The 21,749-nt window shown below is 40.7% G+C and overlaps 1 protein-coding gene across 1 annotated transcript in view; it reads right to left on the bottom strand.

The window, feature by feature from the left end:
• LOC122787314 (heat shock factor protein 1-like) overlaps window positions 1-21,749 on the bottom strand; it is a 592,645-nt gene that overhangs the window by 164,465 nt on the left and 406,431 nt on the right. The window contains exon 10 of the mRNA XM_044053959.1: window positions 3,036-3,135. Within this exon, the coding sequence (XP_043909894.1) occupies window positions 3,036-3,135 (100 nt within the window). The remainder of the gene's footprint in view (window positions 1-3,035; window positions 3,136-21,749) is intronic.

Below are 21,749 nucleotides of genomic sequence, written 5' to 3'. Positions count from 1 at the left end.
GCATGTCTTCTAATTACAGATCCAGTGACTGCTGCCCTGCAAGAAGCTTCTAAGGTGTCAAAACCACAGTGCAAAGTGTGTTTAGTTACTTGACTTGCAGAATGCATTAAGTCTTGTAAATCTTTAGATTCTGCCCAAGCAGAAAAGGAAGACACTTTTTGTTTAAAGAGTTCCAAGGTATGTTGCTGAAATTTCAGCATATGGAACTGACAACTTAGTGCCCTGATAGCAAGAGTGGCTGAGGTGTATACTTTTTTACCCCATCTGTCCAGAGCTCGGGAATCCCTGCCTGAGGGGGTGGGATTCTTAGCAGAGGTTGCTTTAATCCCTTTCAGCCCTTGAGAAATGACGTCAGGGTCAGGTTTTGGATTTTTAAAAAGATATTTGTGTGTGTCAGGGACTCTTATAGTACCTGTCTCGTTTACTGAGAGCAGGAGGTAGGGTGTCAGGAGCTAAGCGGAACTTGAGGAAAACATACTCCACAACATCCAGGACTGGGGGGGGGGGGTGGCCAAAGGTCTGTGCTGTGGAAGATCTTGGAATTCCATGAGTCTCTTTTTTGACTGAGGTTAGTCCTGAATATCCTAGTGGAAATGCTCCCTTACAGTATGGAGGGCTTCCCCAAAGGAAAAATCCTCTGGGGGAGGGGCTGAAGGAATGGAGTCCTCTGCATCAAAATCCTCATAAGTGGAAAGGGGTTGCATGTCTTCATAGTCAGATGCATCAGAGTCATCTGACTCCTGTTCAGATAAAACTACAGGGGACAAATCTCTTTTCCTTTTGGAGGCGGTAGCTTGGCTTCCCCTGATCAACATGATAAGGTCTTCCGCCATTTTAAGCATTTGAGACTGAGGCAAGATAGCAGGAGCTTGAGAGTGGGTCGGTTTCTAGGGTGTAGTTCGAACCCTAGGCCTAAGAAACTCCGTCGTTTTTGAAAGAATGGTAGTTGCGAAATAAGACGTCGGTTTGTGTCTAGATTCAGTAGTGCGAAGGACTTCCTTGGAAGCCGGTGCCTGCTCAGCGGCTTCGGACCCATCCAAGATAGAGATGACCACAGGATTCCTAGTCGAAGAAGAGTTTTGTGGCATACCGGACTCCAAAAGGGTCTTGGTAGCGGCCTGTGAATCAACTGAAGCGGGCATCAGGAGCTGCGAAAGTGCCTCACTGAGTACCGGAAAACTGATAACTAGCTTAATGGATACACTGAGGATAGGTTTGGACCTGTGCGATCTGTCTCTATCTGTATCTTTATGTTTTTTCAGAAGATCTGCTGTCGGATGGCTTACCGAAGCCATATCGGAATTTGAGGACTGTAAGCGAAAATATCTGGTTACAATATGGCCTGACGATGGATAGTTTTGCCGTTGAACAAAGCACAGAAGCAACAACGGGGGATGTTGTGGTCTGGGCCTAAACAAGTGACGCAGTAAGAGTGGAAGTCTCGGTGTGGTATTTGCTTTCCACAGGCGGGACAATTATTAACTTTTTCTGACATCAGTTAGTGCAAGGAAAAAGGATCCCCAACAAGGTACTTAGCTTTAGAAGACTTCAACTTCAATTCGGTAGATGAAACTCAGGTAGTGGGCGACCGACACTTGTGCAAACTGCTTCTGCTTCAGGCTCCACGTCAAGAAAGACTGATGTAATGGCGTTGGCTGCCTTACTTTATACTCCTGATGACTTGACATCAGTCCTCAAGTGACAGCAACCGACGCAGAAATACTAAGTCTCTGGTATTTGGGCCGGCTGAGGGCTACCCTGACTGCAACAGTGAAACACGAAGAACATCATTCTTTGTGGGAAGGATGCTGCAAGAGGAATCACTTTTTCCAGTAGATTTGTCCCTGTCCTTAGTTATGGGTCTAGAAGCATCTCAAGTGAACTGAACTCCCTAGTACCCGAAAGAAAGTGGTTCAACCTGGAATGCATAATTTTTGGTCATTAAACCCTTCAAAATAAGCCAATACCTCTTAAGAATTTAAGTTTTCTGGTGAAATGTTTTAATAGATCTCACAATCAACTTTAAGATGTTGAGGACCTATGCACATAAGCAAAATATTTGCCTGTACTGTGGGCATTATGGGCAGTGTAGACTGCTAAAAAAAAATATTTTTGGCTCAGAGGATTGGCCCAATGGCTCCCCTGCTGCACAAAAATGGCACATTTGTTTCTCCACTGAGCAAGTGCCCTCTGATCCATTCATTCCCTCATGTACATGACAGTCAGGTTGTAGGGAAGAGGTCCAGTCTATAGATCCTGCATACTGTCTTAACCTAAGCCCCATCGGCAGCGTATGAGATCTACTACATCTAGTCTGGAAGGTTTATGAGTGCTTCCATGCATGCACAGCCTTCCGATCATTAAATAACACCCCCAATCAAAAGAAAGCAAAACCTGTAATATTTTTAAACAAATATCTAGCACACAGCGCGCACACACACACACACACACACACACACACACACACACACACACACACACACACACACACACACACACACACACACAGACATTGTTCCTTGTGTAAGCTTGACATGTGGCAAAGAAGACCTAGAGAACACTGAGGAATGCAAGGCATTAAGAGTAAAAAGGGAGTCAGAGCCTGGTAATTTTTTTCTTTGTTGAACTAACATCTGTAGTCTAAGTCCTAATGGTTTGAAAAGGATGAGCTAGAGCATATCAAAGCTTGCTTTACAGATGATGCTCCTGAAGACAAACACTGTGTTACTATTAGCAGCATAAAATACAAGAGTAACCAACAAAACTTGTGTGTGTGTGTGTGTGGGGGGGGGGGGGTTGACATGCCAGAGCTCTTGAAAGACCACATGGGATAGGCTAAGTTGAAGAAAGAAAGAGTCACTCTGCTTTTTAATCACCTGTGCCACTGATCAGTACTGTGTTGCCGACCTCAGAATAAGCACTGCTAGCTCATAATGCATAAAAACAGTTTCAACCATATGACTTGTAATCTGAAATATGCAGCTACTGAACTACGTTGATCACACATTTGCACCTTAGAAAAGGTTAAAACTTACATCTTTGAAAGCATCCAGACTGAGCTGTGTGTTAGATACAGAGGAGTGGATTTGATTGAGGCTCCTGTTAATGAGATCCAGGTGGTCCACCATTTCTTTCCTAGAAAGAAGTAAAAAACACGGCATACACAAAAACAATGAACAGGAATTAAATATGGTTCCATATTAAGCACTGAACAGACGGTTTATGTAAAGTTCTGCCTACAAATCAACTGTGATTAACAGCATTACTGACAAAATACCGTACTATAGATAATGGCTACATCGTATTGAAAAAGCTCTGCTAGGCATAATTTTATCTTGACATTGCAAACTGCTTCTTAAACTAAATATTGCAGCATATTCTTTCATCTGTAAATGTGTATATGTTTTTATCATATCATTTATTTGTAAATATGTTTTTCTCATTTTGTAAAGACCTATTCATTTGGGCTGTGCTTGCAAATGGTCCAATGAAATCGGTGCACCACTCTTAAACAAATGTAAAGAAATAAATACCTGCTGCCACTTAATTTACTATGTTACCTAATTTCTTAAGAGTATATTCATGTACTCATCCGTTTATGTATTCATGTTTGCATTTGTTTGTTTACTGGGATACAGCAATGATCTCACAAGACAAATTTCAGGCTCAGCCTAGATGTATACACTAGCAAGGTCAAACAAACAAATCAGAATTAAGGATAAAATAAAAACTATTTTGGTTAAAAAAATATATACAAATCACTAGCAAAGTCTATACATAGTATTTACCATGCATAAACTGATTAGCTTGTATATAATGTAAAAAATATTTATTTCATAAAGTCTTTAATTTCTTATCCAAACACACCCAAAGAGAGGTAGACACAAGTAAAGTAAAATGAAAACCACACCCAAAGCTGAAGGTAGCTGGAATAAATGCTGTCAATCCAGATGAATAAAATCCAAAAGCTTTTATAGTAGATAAGTGAGTGCTTTTGCAATGATCAACACTGCTTCATCAGACAACATACCCTCAAACAACTGCTATGTATACATACACACACACACACACACATATATATATATATATATATATATATATATATACATATATATAAATATATATATATATATATATATATATATATATGACCAGTGTTGTGCTAGTTACTTTTAAAAGTAATAAGTTACTATTACTAGTTACTTTTAAGCTAAAGTAATATATTACTATTACTTTTCTAAAAAAGTAATATATTACTATTACTAGTTACTAACTAAAGTAACTAATTACTTTTGAGTTACTTTTACACAAGTATAGTTTATCAATTCTCATATTCAGATTTACTCAAACAGTACTTGTGTGTGAGGAATACATGCTTACTGCACATGAATACGAGTGTATTAAAGTTGTATACACAGGGTTACAATAACGATGAGTAGCATTTTGCAGTTTACAAAGTCCCACAGACTAGTCTTTATAATCACAGAGTCACAATTTAATACTTAAACCAAAGTACATACAGCCAGCAACACAAGACCTATAAGAAGTTAAAACCCATCAAATTTTCAACAACATACATTAGGCTAATCTGCTAAAACTTTCAACCATAAAAGGCTACTCAAACATCTGCCATTTCATTACAATCCACCAATATCAGTCAACAATAAGCACATTCCCCGCGGAAGTAAAAATCGTCTGAATATTTCCACATTAAAGAGAACTGTAACTAATGAAGAGGTTGCTACAAGCAAAGAACTTTACATCTACAAATTCAGTGCCTGCTGCCCTTGAAGAATTAAATTGCTGATGTTACATTAAAAGAACCTTCTGCAGTTGTTTTCACATGTTCTAAGTTAAATGACTACATGTATGGTAGACCTGATCAAACAGACACTGATCATCAACCTTTAGTCACTATTTTGAAAAAGCCTTTACCCCCCCCCCCCCCCATGACTGCAAAGCACTTAAAAGTATGTATAGCAGGGGGTGCAGGGGAGCAGCAGTCCCCTTGCTGGATGTACGTAGCTATCTTTCCAAGACATTGTGCCAGTGATGCCTGATATTAGAGTTTCAATTTTTACACTTTAACCTTACTAAACTTTTTAATGTTCAAGAAATGTAGAATTATAATAACATTTAAAAGATGTGCCAAACTCTTAACTGAGAGCCCCATCAGGATGCTAATTAATTCAGCAAACCCACATCTGCATGAAGTGTGATGATGTGAATTAAAGTAAATAAATCACTACCGGGAAACATGTATGTCAGCAGATCTGTATCTAGGTCAGCTCACTGGGGTGTGTCCAGACTGACACCCCCTCACCCCAAAGACGAGGACCAAAAAAATAAATAATAAAAACGATCCTCAGAAAATGGACTTGGAACTGCATCAAAGAGTTTACATATGCTCCTTGCTACAATTACTAACACCCTCCGCTACTAAACCCATTCATTTAGGGAGCCGTAATATCACCAGTGGTGTCTTAAATCAAGTCTATTACATGTTTACCTAATCTGGAGCTTCCAATTGCACTTCCTAACAGTTTGCACTCAGGGCAGCAATTCTTTTGCCCAGCCCTTGTCATGGCTCTGCATACAGGATTGCCATTAACTAGCAATATCATTTATATGTTCTTCATTGCTCTGTTCTAGTATACTCAACTACTCAAACAATAGGCTTGAACTCAATCAATGAAAATGTACTAAGAGAATACTATTATGTGTGGACTAGCATTATGAAGCAAGGTTACATTAACTGAACCTTCACAATATCAACTACAGACGTATAAGGGGAAGACACTTCCTGGTTTCCAAGGCCTTCAGTGATGAGATACTGACACTAACTTTATGTCTGAAAATGTATTCTAGGATATTTAAGCATGTACATTCTATGCTTGCTATCCATATCAATAGGACTAGTATGGAAAGTGTTTTTTGAACTCCGTTTATTCTCATACTGTGGGATAAAGTCCCCAATGACACTCGGACATCTAAAACATTAAAGTTGTTTAAAAATAAACTGGATTTATGCATGGGTATTAAAAAGTTTCAGTACAAAATCCAGGAGTCTGTGTCCCAAGCTGGCCTATAGGCCTGAACACTGGTAACTCAAACCTGACTATCTATTCTTTATGTGTAATGCAAACATGGAGTCACCACTTTGTGCTTGGTGTAAAGGGTTCACGTGTCCTGGCCTTTCTATTTACTAAATCAACCATGGAGTGCATGTAGTGCCTGATGTCAAATAATTCTACTTCTGAAACTTAACATTTGTAAATCTTTTACATATAAATTTTGCTGTGATGTACTAGATAAATGTTATTTAAAAATGTTTTACTATATGTGTGCAGATTAATAACGTAAAGGTGAAACAAATTTTTATTGGAAATACAATACTAAACATGAAATTCTGAAAATATGACCAACTTTTGATCATTGTTAAATGAGGTTTGCCATACAGCTTCTGCCAATGAAGTTCGCAGTATAGATTTATGTCAGAAGGTGCTTGTTGCAGTCTAAACAAAGATAGGATCACAGTACGTCCAACCATGATAACATTGATTTGAGAGTCAAAGGGCTGACCTTGTTTAATGAGTGCTTGTTTGCAGATCTAACAGGGATTGCAAATGCGCTTCTACTGCCCTCCCCAAAACACACACACACACACACACACACACACACACACACACACACACACACACACACGGCCTTCCCTGAACATAATTCCTGTTTCAGAAAAAAATAAAAAGGTTTCCTTACACTGCTCGCATTTCATTCAGTTAAATCCGTTCAGAGTGCCGTTCCCGCTCACAGAGCATTTGAACAGCCGGAAATGTGTGCAAGACATGAGCTCCTTGAGCTCAATTCAGACAGGCTGGTAGCCCTGACAGAGATGATGTCATCACGCACGAGATGACATCAGCTCACATAGCATGAAAAATAAAAAACAAAGAGAAAAAAATCGGAATTTGGACCCAAAAACCGAGTAACGCAAAAAGTAATGCACATTTGCATTACTTGTTGTATCTTTCAGCTTTTCCCGGTTAGGGGTCGCCACAGCGGAATTCCAGTCCGTTAATGATTGGCAGCAGATTTTTACGTACCGAGTTGCCAGCCCTGACGTACAACCTTCAACGAAGGTACGCCCATTCACACATGTCTCCACACAGAAGATGCTTTAGCTGAGAATCGAACAGGACAATGTCTTACTGTGAGGCGACAACGCTACCGCAGCACCACCACCGCGGTATGCACATTATTAGTTATTAAAAAAGGTAACTTATTACTATTACTGCGTTACTATATTGAAAAGTAACACATAGTATTACTAGTCACTAAAAAATGTTATGTATTACAGTACTCCCATCACTGCATATGACAAAATTTAAAATAACCTATCTTTTCTCAGAACAAATTAAGCATTAATCATCCCACCCTAAAGGTACAGATACATAAAAAATGTAGTGTTGCTGAAAGTAATAAAACATTCACAGTATACTAAATATAGTATAATAATTCATACAATGACCAAACAAAAACATAACATGAAATATTTATTTCAACTCTCTAACATTTGGTAATAACATGAAAAAGAAAAAAAAAGGGGGGGGGGCAAAAACTGTCAGACTTGGATTATACTAATCACACAAAGTCAATATCTTTAATTTCTCAGATGAAATCTCTACTTTAATCTCTCTTTGTTCTTACACATGTCTTAATGACATGCTTTTAACAAAGTGATAGTAAAGAGAAAGTACACTTGTTTAAGAACTTACTTTAACAGTTGATAGAGTACATCACTGTTGCAGTATTCATTATATACGAGAAGTATCCCTCCAAGGATACTATACATCTGGCTAGCATACCAAAGCTTGGGTGCTTTCCAATAGCATTATATGCCCAAAGTGTGAGATTACGAAGTGGTACATAAGTGATATATGGGTGTGAAAATCCCAAGAACTTTCTTAGCTCAGACTAGAAAAGTAGAGGCAAAAAAGAAAGTTTGGTCTGACATCTATAAGGGGAGATATGTATGTGGTCGACCTTGACTAAAACAAAGGAAGAAAAATATGTATATATAAACACACATTTGTAGAAATACACACACACACGCGCGCGCGCGTATCTATGAAAAGTAGTCACAGATATATAAAACAGGAAGAGAAATGAAGGGGAGTGAATTTAAACTGCAATAGTGATCTACTCTGACATGTATTTTTACGCCTAGTTCTTACTCAGCTACACTATTTCCTTCACTGATCACTGCTGCAGTATTCATTACATATAAGAAGATTCCCAAAGCTTTTTAGAATGTGAGGAGGAAAAACTGAGTACAACGCACACAGGATGGCGCAGTGGTGCAGCAGTTGCACTGTCGCCTCACAGCAAGAGGATCTCCAGTTAGATTCTCGGCTGGGGTGCCTTCTGTGTGGAGTCAACATGTCCTCCCTGCGTCCACGTGGGAATACTCCGGGTGCTATGGTTTCCTCCCACGTTACAAAGACATGTGTCTGGAGCTTTTCTCCCTGGACCTCCACTGAAAAATGGCTTTGTTCCAAGTCGGACTTTCCCGGTAAACAAATGTTAAATAAATAAATAAAAATAAAAACTGGAATCCAGAATTCCCTGAAGCCTAGATATGGTGAAACCAGTCCTGAGTCTGGAGAAAGCAACTTTATAGTGCTTAGTAAAGGCGTGAATGGAACTCTTTGTAGCTGCTTCTAAAATGCATCTTGTGTCCAGACCCTGAAAAGGGCTACTGTTGTGATAGACTTGGTTTTAACCCAGCCAAGATGGGATTTCTCGTGGAAGGAATAACAAAAAGAAGGGAGGACCACCAAACTTACTATCCCGAAAAATAACAAAAAGGGCCATTTCTCCTGATAGTTTTACTCTTCAAGGTAAACCCTTAGCTGCCTATGGACATATAAATGTAAAATTCTTTCACCCTCTACTTTAAGGATTGGGAAAGAAAGTAGTCAAGTTTACTGACTGGATTAAAAATATTTTAATGACACCCTTTGGTGAAAAAAGAAGTTATATACTTACCATAACACTCCATGTGAGTTGTTTATCTCACCTTTATTCTCACGGATGAGTTCGAAGCTGATCCTTGGCTCCGACATGGCCGATAGCAAAGCTGAAGGTTTGCCAGTAGCTCGAGACCAAGCCCGTTATCCCACAGTGCACTGCTAGAATTACCTCAGATCTTGTTTGCTGCGAGTAACAGTATATATATATATATATATACACCCTTTTATTTATTTCTACCAAGATTGATGGTACTAGCCTCTAAGTCAACAGTCATCCAGGAGGGAGGGACGTGAGAATAAAGGCGAGATAAACAACTCACACAGAAAGTTATGGTAAGTACATAACTTCTTTATGTGAAGTTGTTAAATCTCGCTGTTTATTCTCACTGATGGGTAGCGTCCCTAGCACCCTCAATCTTGGGTGGCTCATGGAAGTATGTTCTTCAGTACCGTGGAACCCCAGGAAGACCTGTCCCTTGAAGCCTTATCTACTTGTAATGCGTGATAAAGATACGAGGCTTAGACCAAGTGACTGCAGCGCTAATATTGTCAAGGGACAATTTAGCTTGAAAAGCAGAAGACGTAGAGACGGCTCTGGTAGAATGAGCCTTAGGTTTGTGTGTTAATGGCATGCTCGCATTCTCATAAACAAAGGATATACAATCGGATAACCATTTAGATAAGGTTGTTTTAGCCACTGGATTGCCTTTTCTGGCTTCTGAGAAGGATACAAAAAGTTGATCTGATTTTCTATCCTTAGTTCTGTCAAGATAAAATCTGAGTGGTCTGTGTACATCAAGTTTGTGCAGCATGTATTCCAATTTGCTAGAGTGGTTGGGAAAAAAGACTGGCAGCTCAAAGACCTGATTGATATTTGATTCAGAACAGACTTTAGGTAAAAATGAGGGGTTTGTTCTGAGAGATACTCTATCAGCATGGAAAGTCATGTAAGGTGGTCTGATAGATAATGCTTGAAGTTCTGACACTCTGCGGGCAGAAGTAATGGCCACAAGAAAAATAGTTTTCCAGGATAAATATTTGAGATCACAAGAAGATTCTGGTTCAAAAGGGGGAAGAATAATTTTTGACAGCATAAAGTTTAAATTCCAGGGAGAATAGGGAATTTTGATAGGAGGCCTCATGTGAAGAACGCCTTTAAGAAAAGTCTTAGATAATTTATGGCCCATAACATTTGAGCCACCAAACCCAATGTGAAAACTTGAGATGGCAGCTAACTGGACTCGAACTGTAGCAGCTGGTGCCCCTTCCTTAAAAATCTTTGTCAAGAATTCTAAAATAGATGATAGCGGAGCTCGGAAAGGGTCAATTTTCTGCTTGTTGGCCCACATTGAGAACCTTTTCCATTTACTGCCATATAATTTCCTGGTAGATGGCTTGTGAGAAGACAAGAGAATTTATCTTGTATCTTCAGAAATTGAATGAAGCCTGGCAATTAGGGGAAGTGGATTAGCCAAGCAGTCAGTTTCAGGGACTGCAGTGAAGGTTGGAGGTCCCTTGATGAGTGCATCAGAAGGTCCGGAACTGGGTCCAGGATCCATGAATCTTCCAACAGATGATGGTGGAGAAACGGGAACCAAATCTGTCAAGGCCAGTAGGGGGCTATGAGAATAACAGTCCTTCCCAGCGATTTTGCTTTCTGTAAAAATCTGGGTAACAATGGGAATGGTGGAAATGCATAAAGGAGACCCGGGGGCCAATCGTGTAAAAGTGCATCTCTCGGGGGATGACCGGGAGGTGGTATTAGGGCAAAGTAGCTTCTGCATTTTGAATTGATGTGGCTGGCAAAGAGGTCGCAGCAAGGCTGGCTCCATTTGTGGGAAATCAACTCCGCAACCTGTTGTTTGAGAGCCCACTCGTGAGGGAGCAATATCGCCCTGATTTGCTTGTCCGCTATCACGTTGGATTTCCCCAGGATGTGCGTTGCTAACAGAAAACACTGGGACGACACAGCCCACTGCCACACCCTGAGGGCTTCTCGACAAAGGGGGTAAGACTCGGTTCCGTCTTGCTTGTTCAAGTACCAGACTACTGACATGTTGTCCGTCTGAACTACAATAGTTCCTAGAGGGAGTGACTTCTGAAAGTACTGCAATGTCAGAAGTACCGCTCTCAACTCTAGAACACTGATGTGCAGATGTGATTCTTGATCTGTTCATGTGCCTTGGGCAGACTTTCCCTGAAAATGCCCCCCCACCCTATCAGGGAAGCGTCCATGGTCATAGTGGCTACTGGGGGGGGGGGGGGGACAAAGGGTCTTCCGATTGTGACATGAAGAGACGTCAATCACCACCGAAGGTCTCTCTTGCAAGAATCCATGATGAGAATCATGTGGTGCAGTGGTAGTTTCTGGTACGACCACTGAGCAAAGAGGAGCCAGTGAAAAATTTGCATATGCATCCTTGTGAGTGGTATAGGCAGGATTGCTGCCGCCATCAAACCTAGCACCTTCAATACCTCTGCCGCTGTAGCTTTGTTCTTTGACACCAGTGAGCTGACGTGTTGGCGGAGAAATTAGACTCTTTCAATAGGAAGATGTAGAGTGGTAGTTGAGGTATCTAACTCTGTTCCTATAAAAACGGTATGCTGTGATGGCGATAAGGCAGACTTTTTGAAGTTGATTGTAATGCCTAATTAATGGCAGAGTGTCAGAGTGTATGTGTTGCCTGAGTCAATTGTTGCCTGGTGGTAGTGGTGAGGAGCCAATCGTCTAGGTATGGAAACACCTGGAATCCTAGACGTCTCAGGTGAGCCGTGACCACTGCCATGCATTTGGTGAACACTCTGGGGCTGTAGTGAGAACAAAGGGCAGGGCTTGAAACTGGTAGTGATTGGCTCCCAGCCGGAAACGCAGGTGATCTCTGGAGTATCTGTTCATCTTTATGTGATAGTACGTGTCCTTGAGATCTATGGAGCACATCCAATCGCCTTTACCTAGGAAGGGAAGAATGGACTGAAGCATGACCATTCGGAACTGGTTGAGTCTGCTGAGGTCCAAGATAGGTCTCCAGTCCCCTGTTTTCTTTGGTACCAAAAAGAATCTTGAGTAAGTTCCGAATCCAACTTGGTCTGCTGGGACTGGTTGGATGACTCTTTTTCTAGCAATCTGTGGACCTCTACGATTGCTTGTTCCCCGAGACTGGGTGGAACATCTGGGATTCTGTTTACAGGAATGGGAGGGGAAGAGAACGGTATGAAATATCCTCTGGAAATGATGCTTTGTACCCATTTATCTGATGTTATGTTTCGCTAGGCTTCTGGGTACAAAGACAAGTGACCCCCAACTGCCTCCAGAGCCGAACAGTCGGGCCCCCTTTCAGGAGAGCTGGTAGGGTTGACCGGAGAACTGACCCCTGTCACCCTGTTGCTGCGGACCCCCTCTGCCGCGGGGGCAGCGTTTTCCGTTATAACCCCCTCCTCTGCCTCTAGAGGGGATTTCTCTACGTGTGTCCTGAAAGGCTCCCTGTGCTTTTCGGAACCAAATTTTCCCTCCCCTAGGGCCCTTGAGGTAGGGCCGAGTAGGGGTAGAAAAATGGACTCCAACGGCAGGTAAGGTCTTGCCCTCCTGCTCACACCTGGTTAAAGTTTCCTTTACTTTAGGCCCAAACAGTGATGAGCCATCGAAAGGGGTGTTGATAAAGGAAGACTTAAAGGGTTCCGCAAAGGAACAGAGACACATCCAGGCTTGTCTTCGAAGAGCATTGCCCGAACTAGCAGCTCTCCTCGAACCATCAGCTGCATAGGATATGAGACGGATGGACGAGTTTACCATTGAGTTTAGGGTAGCGAGCTGGGCGTTGACTTTGTCGGCCACCCCTGCAGCTACCATACCCTGGAGAGCATCTCCTAGCTCTTTCAGGAGATCTCTTTGTAGTCTGGTAAAGTGGGTTAAGTAGTTCAGTGATCGTAGAGAAAAAGTCGCTGAACTAAGCATGTGTTTCCCATATCTATCCATGACCCTAGAATCTCTGTTAGGAGGATGGGTAGATGTGGATGTCTCAGACACTTCCTTTTTGGTGGCTGCAGCTACCACCATGGCACCAACAGGCACTCCCTTTGTCAAAAATGGCTTGTCCACTGGGGCAGACATGAATTTATTGGGCTTACAAGGAACAGGTTCCATGACCTCCGGTGACTCCCACGCCTTACGAGGGATCAGTTCCATGAGCTCGTCATAAGGCGGGGACACCCAGAAGTGGAAGGTTGAGACCTAAAAGCCTTCAAGAGCACGGACTCGTCCTCAACTGGGGTCTTGGACTGCCAATCGCCCCTCTGACTAAGTATCTCTAGTATCTCTGCAAAGGAGATGTCCTCAGAGGGGGATTGAGGGGACCCTTCTGACTCATCCAAGTCCGTGTCAGATGTCAAAAACTCCTGTGGGGAGTCTAAATGCCTCCTCTTACACAGTCTCTTCCTGGGAACCTCCTCAGTGGGAGGATCTGGGGAGGTCACAGAAGAACAGGGGACGCCCTGTGGGGGTACTTGAGGCTTGGGGTCTCTATGCTTAGGAGGACTGGTAGACGAAGAAGCAGACACAGGAGCTTGAGGGGAGAGGGAAGGCTGAACCGATGCTGATGTTGTCTTTGGAGACAAAACTCTCCTCATAGCATCAAAGGCACCATGGCTCCAATGAGAAGGAGTGGACGGTCCCGAGAGTACCGTCCGATCCTCCCGCACCGAAATCCTGGGCACCGAGCCCGAGGTAGGAGTCGAGCTCATCCGAGCCGAAGCCCTGGGAGGAAGAGTCGGCACCAACAAATCGGTTCGACTATCCTCCCTGGACCCGATGGGAGAGCGTCAGCTCCTGGAGTCCTCGGTCGGTGCAGAGGACATCCAAGTAGATGTGGGTATCGGCTTCAAGGGTTCGACAATCATCGGTTCAGTTTCCTTCGGCTCCGAGAGTCCAGTACGGCTCGGAGGAGTAGACAAATCCGGTTCCATGGTCTTCGGCACCGACGAGCTGGTCGGGGCCGACAACAATTTGGCAAGTCCTGGTGCCTGTAAAAGCTTCTGCACTAGCCGATCCATGTCCAAATCTGAAAGGCTGACTGAGGACTTAGATGAATGCACCAAAGGTGCTGACTGGAGCAGAGGAGAAGAAGGAACTTCAGAGACCGGCTCCAATACTGAGAGCTGGCTCCGAATCAAAGGTACACTCAGTTCCGAGGTCTGTGGAACCGATGACCCTCCCTCTGAAGTTTTTGCCTTTTTTGCCACTTTAGCATCTGAAGATTTTGTGGATTTTGAGGATTTGGAGGACATGCTAGTACCCTCATGGCTACTCAACACCTCAGAAAAGGAATGCTGTAGTAATCCCCTGTCTATAAGCTTCCTCCTCTCCAAGAGGACTCTTGAAGAAAAGCAATGGCAAATGCTGCAAGTGTCTTGGAGGTGTTTAGCCCCCAGACAGTAGACACATTGAATGTGTCCGTCAGTGACGGACATTTTCTGCCCACAATCTGGGCATTTTTTGAATCCCGATTTAGGATGGGATTTTTCCTTGTCATCCGACATAGTTAAGTACAACAAACTAGTATACTGCAAAAAGTAAGACAGTAAAGTCCTTACAAAACAACTAAGCCCAATCCGGGCACTATCTACAACATATAACTATAGATTACAAATATAGGGCTAAAGAGGCCCACAGAGAAAATCCCTGACTATTAGAAAAAGATCAAGTCTAAATAGGGCTAAAGGCCCTCACAAACCAACTAAGCCAACAGGGCACTAACTATCTGAAACTATAGATTCTATTATCTAATTATCAAACACTAACACACAACTATCTTATGAAAAACAAAAGAGAAAGTTTTTTTTATAAAACTTGCTGTTTTTTTTTTTTTTTTATCACAAATGGTCCGAGCTAGCTGGATCACCAAGATCTCTCTTGCCGTGGCAAACTAGATCTGAGGTAATTCCAGCAGTGCATTGTGGGATAATGGGCTCAGTCTCGAGCTACTGGCAAATCTTGAGCTTTGCTATTTGCCGTGTCGGAGCCGAGGATCGGCTCCAAACCCATCAGTGAGAATAAATGGCGAGATTTAACAACTTCACATGGAATGTTAGTCCTAAGATTTACTCTGCCCTTGTAGAAAACTAGAAAAGATAGCGATGCCTTAAGGGTTTATTACTCAGATTCTTTTAGATGAACTAAGGGCTAAGAGTAAAACAGTCTTCCAGGTACACAATTTGAGAGAGGAAGAAGTAGGCTCAAAAGAAAAGAGTCTGTTCTCAAACACACAACTCATGTTCTAAGGGAGACACATAGATCTTCTTGGTAGCCTGATATATGGGATACCTTTCAAAAAACAGCCCTTCCTTAAAACATGCAGAGAATGGTGAATCTAAAGTCAAAAAGGCAGATATGTTGGACAAATGTTCCTTGCTGGAAGAGTATGCCAATCCTGAATTGTGCAACTCGTACAGATATTAAAGAATAGTAGGGATACCCAGATGGTAAGGGTCCCTTCTCTTCTGACAACAAAAAGAAAATCTTTTCTGTTTAGAAATATAAGATTTTCTTGTAGAAAGTTTTCCAGCTGCCTATAATACCTGTAGTACCCCCCTTAGAATAAAGGTGCGTAAACGGAATTGGAATTATTTCACCCAGAGAATCAGGATTCATATTTGTAAGTTTTGGGTGAATGAGGGAATCCTTCTGTTGTGTGAGCAAGTCCATTCTTTGAGGTAATTTGTGATGGAAGAGACGGGAGAACCAATGCTGTCTGGGTCAAAAGCATCATCTTTGGTTTGTCTTTTTGATTCTGAGCTGGGCCTTGGGAATTAGATGAAAAGGAAAAAAGAGGCAGAGGAATTTCCCTTTCCATGATATTGACATAGATTCATAGATAAGTAGTAGGCAATCAATCTGCAAATCATTATAAGCCTAGCTAAAAAAATCCTATTCAAGATTTACCTCTAGCCTCAAAGGAGGGCAAGACTAGACAGACAGGAGAGAATCTGAGGCTGCCCACTCAGTTATGCAGGTTTACCCTGAAGATGCCAAAGATGCTCCTCTGCTTGACATGCAGTGAAAGTTTGTTCCAGAGCTGAGGGATACATTGGGATATGAATCTATCATGCCAATGTAGCTTATTTATCTGCTGATGAAGGTTTAGTATCATTTATTCTGCAAATGAACTGGAGGTCAAAGAGGGTTGGATCTTTTAAGGCTCAAAAGGCAAGACACAGCTCTCCATGGAAAAGTCTTTAAGAGACTAAGAACAGAGAGAAGGCTGCCAGTCTCTCCTGTTAACTATGCTTTCTGAAGCCACTGATGCTTTTAGTTATGAATCTCTCAGGCCTCTCAAGTTGTGTGACATATTTAGGCAAATTATTGCCAAAAGGTGTATTATATTTAATAATGTGGTAGAAAAGACACAAGTAAAGCGAAATTAAAACTTATCTGGATCTAGTGGACATGCCTTTGGAAATTAGATGAGCCAGATAAAAGACTTTCCGAACTACTGTGGGAGACAAGGTGATTAAATGATAAGCCATTATTAACACATGTTAGAGAAACTGTGAGCCAGTTAAGATCAAATAACATTCGGTTTACAGGAGTCTATAAACCACAGGCCAGGAGTGCTGGCTCAAATGTCTGCGAAAGGACTGCCAAATAGGAGAGAGCCCAAAACCGAGCCTTGTGATAAACCACTAGTAACTTTTTTGCTTTCAGAAATTACACCTGCGCCTCTTAACCACATGGGTTTTGTCAGGCAACCAGTTAGCTATCAGCCACCACACAATATAGGAATTTATATTCAGATTTGCAAATCTATCAATAATGCTTGCACGGAGAACAGTGTCAAAGGCCACGGTGTCTGTTCTCTAAGCTTCTACACAGAAAAATCCACAAAGCGAAAGCTGAAACCAAAATTAGGTAATGGATGTGTAGTAAACACTGAACAAAAGCCAATGCAGAAAGTACACAAAAATACTTCTTTAATGAACCATTAACAGCACGAACACATTCACATTAAGTGCTTTCATCCACACTAAGGTGGACTTCATCAGAATGAATTTCAACTGTTCATTAAAATATTTAAAAACCTTCTGGCGCCAAAAGTCACTCCACACACAAAATTTAAAGTGACACTGTGCCCATTTTAACCATTCATATAATCACTTACAAAAATGCTCATTCCCTGTCCATTCAACAATGAAATTCATTAAATAATAATCAATATAAATGATAAATATAACAGTAAATAATATTACATGTATAAATACTAATAAATATATAAATGCATGAATAAAATTGTTATAAATAGCTGAGTACAAATTGAGAAGCTGAGTACTTAATTACCAGTACATTTCAATGAAATATAAAAACAATCATATCTAATCATATTAATACTATATTACTTCATTAAAGAAGTATTTTTGTGTACTTTGTGCATTGGCTTTTGTTCAGTGTTTACTACACATCTGTTACCTAATTTTGGTTTCAGCTTTCGCTTTGTGGATTTTTCTGTTGTTTCAGGCTGTTTCCTTGGTTTTCTAAGCTTCTACACGTGGAACTCTGGAGCAAAACAGTCCGAACTGCCTACTGAAAGTGGAGGCAAAAAGATATATTTGGGCAGCTCCCCCAATGATGAATAATCTACAGGAAAACCTCTTTGTTTAACATCCATCTCTGAGGGTCTTGGATCTGCTCAGGTAATCCCACACAGTATTTATATTTGAGGGTATGTACACTGCCTGAAGAAAGATTTTGTGTTGAACAGCTATCTGGTTTATCAAATTGGAATAAAATTACTGCAAGGTACGAAGAAAGAGTTTTTAAAAGAATTAATTTTTGGGTGTCTAGAATGCTGTAAAACCTGTCATGTTTTTTAGGTGTTAGAGGTTAAGATTCTGGACTCAAGGAAGCTGTGGCAAACATATCTTGCAAAGCTTCTAAGGCCAGAGGTATAGCAGAAAGTTGAGAATTTGCTTATATAACAAGTCAGAGTACCTTTTCTGCATATGGAGATATGCTTTCTTTCCCACTGTAAGTGCTGCATCATTTTTAACAAAGTTTCCAAAGGAAAATTCCTCTAAAGGGGAGTGTGGAGACACAGTTAATCTGATTAAAACTCAACAGGTGAATGAATCTAAGAGGAATAAGTTAATGAATCTACCTCAGCTTCTCAAGTCTTCTCCTCTACGGAAATGGAATCTCTATTTGTGAGTAGAGGAAGAGGAAGGGTGAAAAACTGAGGAGGCTTTAGGGACTAGCTGCTTAAAACATCCCTGGGAGAAATCATACCACTCTTTCTGAAGGTCTCTAACAGCAGGAGGAAGAGAATACAAAGAATGTTTAGTCTTACAGGCTCATAGTAAGTTCCAGGCTAGCTGCTTCTGCAGGCTATTTTAAATCTAGTCACTCTGCCTGTTTGAATTAACCTGTCCCATTTGATGTAACATTGGCCTTACCCATTCCATGGTCAGCAATTATATATTACCCCTACAGAGAATAATTGGGATCGTACTATAGATAATTTGAAAGGACCCATGCATGGGATAAAACAGGAGCTGCCTCTGTCCATTAGTAGCACGAGGGGGGGGGGGGTGTCTCAGAGTAAATTTTCTGATTCCCATCCATAGATCAAAGTGGCGCTTGAATATAGACACTGATGGGGAGTTTGTTCCACAGCAGCAGTACCCTCTTAGAGATATACCTGTTCCTCCCAAACCAATCTGCTAATGCTCTAGAAGAAGTTTAGATCCCTAGACAAAGTACTTCTTTTTTTTCTCAAAATATTTTTTACTTTTCAAATACATTTGAATGAATTCCATAGTATTTATACATAACATCTTAAATAACTATGTACATTATTCACATTAGCCTGACACTATAACAGATCTTAATGTATACAGTTTCTTTAGAAGTATTTCCAATCCATTATCAGAGTGTCTGATCAATTACTGTATAGTGTCAATCAATGCTAAGACTTTTCCCCAAGGGTTGTTGATAAATGGCTTTGGATAAATTCTTAGTTCTTTCATTTTCATTTTCAATAATGCTGTGGTCTTTAGTGGGCTGCAGAAGTCTTCCAGAGTTGGTAATGTTTTTGTATTCCATCTTCTTGTTATACACTTCCTTGAAATTGCAAGTACAGTCCATACTAGATACATGTTTGACCTATTCAAACGAGGACCTTCATTCACATTTAATAATACAACAGCTTTAGTTGAATAAAATGATTCAATAAATAAAGCTTGTAGAAAGTTATTAATATCATTCCAAAATGGCTTAATTTTTAACACAAAGAAAATGTGGTTCCAATCTGCATTGTGTACTTGCTCACATATCCAACTAATTTTACTGATTCTATCTGGGGTTAAGGACAAAGTACTTCTGATGCCATGTGACATGCTAATGTGCAGCAAATCCATCAGTACTGAGTTGGATGATGCTTTGAATGTCAGATACAAGTCAACTCTTAGCATTCTTTAGGATACAGAGTTTGTGACAGGGCTCTGAGTCAGTCCTTACAGGTATACTGTTTAGGCCTTGTATCTTTTTAGTAAGGTATCTATCTGGGTACTCCAGTTGTTGCATGTGTTTGGACAGATACATACCAAAAGGGGCATTATATTCAATGACTGGCCTAATGAGGGCTGAGCAAAGGGGGACAATGACATCCCTAGATCTAGACACGATCTGTTTACCATCTGTGCAATATAGAACTTTTTTTATGACAATGGACATGGGTTTTGTTTAATTTAATAAAAATGTTTCTTGTTATTACTCATGACATAAACAATAACACATTTATATAAATGAAAAACCATACTGACGTATTTTAGCTCCAAATATTACACATTATAAATTTATAAGTTTTTCATCTCATATTTATTTACAGCATCTCATATATATGAAGTACTGTGATTATTTTTTACATTTCTAACTTGTTTTAATGAGTGTTTAACTATTATTGGACAGTGTCTAATTGATAGGTGGAGTTTTTGATATATAAATGTAATAGTTTTATGTAGAATTTTATCTGAAGAAGTCTTAAAATGAAAACGTGGTGATTCAGTCAAAGCATCATGCTTTTTGCTGGCCTTTTAATAACTTGCTTATTTCACAGTGGACATACTGCTTCACAAGTGCTTTTGGATTTTCTTAGCTCTCAGGGGTAGATGACTTCCCAAAAGAAAGGATAATGCACTATTTGTCATTTAGATTCAGTCCATAATTTTGCAACCAGTTATTTATTTGGAACAGACTTTCTTGCGGGCTGGCCACGTCATTTGGGGATTCAATGACTTTGAATGTCTTCTTCTTTTTCTTAGGAGTGTTGGCTGGACATAGCAAAGAGGATCTATCCCCTAATGTACCTCAATCAGGGTACCTGGAACATTATCTGCAGACCAAAATTTGAGGTATGCACTTGGGTCCCATCGATTTAATAAATTGTGGGTTCCACTTTTATAACCAATCTGACTGTCTGCCTCCAACTGGATTGTGACAGCTGAAAAAGCAGGAAAAAAGTTGGTGGTCTGAGGGCTCACCAAGCACTAGAACAGAGATATCTAGATCTGCCCTAACAGAAGCTTTGGGTTTGAATTTTTCAGCTTATTTTTCGTTTGCTGAGGGGCATCCCACTGGGAAGTTTTGGAGGCCATTTTACCTTGCACAAGCTCCTTAAGTCTCTGATTTTCAAGGTATATTCTGAGGAAAGACAAGTGACTCCTTAATGTTTTAGGCACAAAAGGCTGACAAATGGAGCACTCTTTATTGGTTATGACTGGGTCTTAAGCAGAACAGACATTTTTTGTGACTATTTTATTACGTATCTGCCTCCCACAGTCATTTTATTCCTATTAGATGACAAGAAAATACTTTTTGTCAAAACATGAAGGAAAAAGGATGCTTCTCCAAAATGGATACTTATTTCCCCACACAAAATGGATACTGCCATACTAAAATGAAAGCAAAGTCTCACTGTTTGGGCTGGAAGCAAAAAAATGTTGAGGACTTTTGCTCCAACATGTCTTGCTTCACAATCTTGTGCTTGGAGCATAAGCTGGATGCATGATACAAGAAGAAGGTGCACCCATGCTTTGGTATGCCAGCTGGACATATGGAATCCTTGGCAGGATGCTTCCCATGTGTAAAGAATACTGCAACAGTGATCAATGAAGGACATCGCAGACAACAAAACTGGTCACATACCTGCGGACGTTTGATAATCCACTGTTTATTGATTCATAAATACTCATTCTACTGCTGATAATCTGTGTGTCTTAATTCAAGATTTGTTTCCAGAAGCCAGACAGTTTTGTATTAAAGATGCTTACAGTAACATCAGTCTGGGCCAAAATAATCAACTGCAATGTAATATGCATCTACATGCAAATATACATATATTCTACATAATTGCTAAATATTTTGCTGACAGTTGCAGTACCATTTTGGTCATCTGACAGCTTCAATTTGTAAAGCTATATAGGACTCATATAAAAAACTTGTATAAAAGTACACAAGGCAAAATTCCACTTGATGTTCCTCATGACATAAGGGGGAACTTAAGCTACACTCTTGCAATCACTGTTTTACCAAAAGCACTTTTTTGGGGTTCCCCTTGGGATATCATATTACTGGCCCCATGTCTGGTGCCACATGTCCACACAGGGTTTACCATCTCGTCTCCTATCTTCCTAAGACTTGATCTGGAATCATTGGGCCACTTATGGATCTTAAGG

Source organism: Protopterus annectens, chromosome 13.part0 (genome assembly GCF_019279795.1).
Source record: "Protopterus annectens isolate FY-2018-M chromosome 13.part0, PAN1.0, whole genome shotgun sequence".
Lineage (NCBI taxonomy): Eukaryota > Metazoa > Chordata > Ceratodontiformes > Protopteridae > Protopterus > Protopterus annectens.
This window is presented reverse-complemented; position numbering and strand designations above follow the sequence as displayed.